General features: G+C 41.8%; 1 protein-coding gene across 1 annotated transcript in view; it reads right to left on the reverse strand.

The window, feature by feature from the left end:
* The window catches only part of LOC138013815 (ankyrin-1-like), a 15401-nt gene that overhangs the window by 1687 nt on the left and 11214 nt on the right, over positions 1 to 2500 (reverse strand). The window contains exon 7 of the mRNA XM_068860870.1: positions 1 to 2006. This exon is cut by the window's left edge and continues 1687 nt beyond it. Within this exon, the coding sequence (XP_068716971.1) occupies positions 1 to 2006 (2006 nt within the window). The remainder of the gene's footprint in view (positions 2007 to 2500) is intronic.

The raw sequence follows: 2500 nt of genomic DNA on the forward strand, positions 1-2500 counted from the left end.
AGAGGTGTTGCTCCCTGCCAGTCTTGAATATTCACATCCGCCTTCATTTCAAGCAATAGCTTGACGAGAGGAACGTCCTTCTCCGTGACTGCTTTATGAAGAGCAGTTTTTCCCTTTCCGTCTTGAATATTCACATTAGCCTTGTTTTGAAGCAACAGCTTGAGGACAGGTAGGTCCTTCTGCATGACTGCTTTATGAAGAGACGTTTCTCCCCACTCGTCTTGAATATTCACGTCTGCCTTGTTCCCAAGCAATAGCTTGACGAAAAGTATGTCCTTCTGCGCGACAGCTTTATGAAGACATGTTCGTCCTACACAGTCTTGAATATTCGAATCCGCCTTGTTTTCAAACAACAGCTTGATGAGAGATACGTCCTTCAGTGTGACTTGAGTTGCAGTTGTGGCTTTATGAAGAGCTGTTTCTCCCCCAACGTCTTGAACATTCGCATCCGCATTGTTTTCAAGCAATACCTTGACGAGAGGTACGTCCTTCAGTGCAACTGTTTTATGAAGAGGCGTTCGTCTCGACTTATTTCGAATATTCACGTCTGCCTTGTTTTCAAGCAATAGCTTGACCAGAGGTACATCGTTCTGCGTGACTGCTTTATGAAGGGATGTTTCTCCCTTCCCGTCTTGAATATTCACACCAGCCTTGTTTTCAAGCAATAGCTCAACGAGAGGTACATCGTTCTGCGTGACTGCTTTATGAAGGGATGTTTCTCCCTTCCCGTCTTGAATATTCACATCAGCCTTGTTTTCAAGCAATAGCTTGACGAGAGGTACGTCCTTCTGTGTGACTGTCATATGACAAGGTGTTCGGCCCTTCTGGTCTTGAATATTCACATCAGCCTTGTTGTCAAGCAATAGCTTGACAAGAGGTATATCCTTCACTGTGACTGCTTTATGAAGTGGGGTTTCCCCTGAACAGTCTTGGATATTCACATCCGCCTTGTTTTCAAGTAATAGGTTGACGAGAGTTATGTCCTTCTGTGTGACAGCTTCATGAAGAAGTGCTTTTTTATTTCGGTCTTGAAAATTCACATCAGCCTTGTTTTCAAGCAATAGCCTGACAAGAGTTGCATCCCTCCCTGTGACTGCTACATAAAGAGGTGTTACTTTATTCTTGTCTTGAATAATATTCGCATCCGCCTTATTTTCAAGCAACAGCTCGACGAGAGGTACGTTCTTCTGCGTGACTGCTACATAAAGAGGAGTTACTCCAGTCCCGTCTCGAATATTCACATTCGCCTTGTTTTCAAGCAATAGCTTGGCAAGAGGTACATCATTCAGCATGACTGCTTTATGAAGAAGTGTTTCTCCCCAGTGGCTTTGAATATTCACATTCGCCTTGTTTTCAAGCAATAGCTCGACGAGATGTACGTTCTTCTGTGTGACTGCTTTTTGAAGAGGCGTTTTCCCCCACTGATCCTTAACATTCCCATCAGCTCCATGCTCCAAAAGCAATCTAGCCACCATGTAATTATTGCCAGAAGCTGCAAAAAGCAAAGGTCCCTCTTTACCTGGGGATGTTTGAGCATTTACGTCTGCCCCAAGATCAATCAGGGTCTTGATTAACACACCAGAGGACATCGGACTTGCCAACAGCAATGGTGTGATATTGCTCTTTGCAGCGACATTGACATCAATACCATCATTAAAAACGAGCTCAATCACCTTTTCTACATCGCCGCTCATTGCGCATGAGTGCAGCTCACTTAGTGTTTCGTCAATCGCAACCAATCTTTGCCACAGTTTTTCAATATCAGCATGACCTGGTTTTCTGCAATCAAGGGCTGATAGAATATCAACTGCTGATTTGCCGCAGAAAATGGACGCCTTATTACTTATTGTTTCAGATTTCATCTTTTCCACAAAGTTCTCTAGATAGGTACTTGCTTTGTAAACAATGTCATGGTCTCCTTGTAAGACAGCTGCCTGTAGTAGATTAAACCCTGAATGGCTGTCCGTACGTAAGAAAGCCCTTTTTGTAAATGTCCTGAGACTGAGCTGCAACAAAACGTGTCAAATATCAATTAACTTCGTAATGACTGCAATTCAAACGAACCAACAATATTATAGAGAACTGAACACAACTGATATAACGGTAAAAGTTTAAAAGTGTAATGCTAAACTGACATGATCAACTTGTTTGTTGAGTTCGGGTTTCAACCGCTCAATATGGAAACTCTCCTTGATTTTGAGTTGATAGAAGGAAGTAGCATTATCAATAGTTTCAATAATTATCAATAACTATCAATAATTTCAGCGACAAGTTTCTAGTTTCCTATGATGTCACTAGCATTTTTACAAATATCCCTTTATCTGAGGCGATTGATTTACCTGTCAACGCCATAATTGAGTAAACTTTATCTTAAATAACACTTCAATTTTGCTACTAGACACACTCATTTTTTATTCAATGGTTCTAAGGTAAGGTAACTTTATTTAAAGTCGCAAACGTAGGGAGAGGTTGCCCAATCACCCGAGCCAATGGCTCATGT

The sequence above is a fragment of the Montipora capricornis genome, chromosome 1, assembly GCF_036669925.1.
Source record: "Montipora capricornis isolate CH-2021 chromosome 1, ASM3666992v2, whole genome shotgun sequence".
NCBI classification, from domain to species: Eukaryota; Metazoa; Cnidaria; class Anthozoa; order Scleractinia; family Acroporidae; genus Montipora; species Montipora capricornis.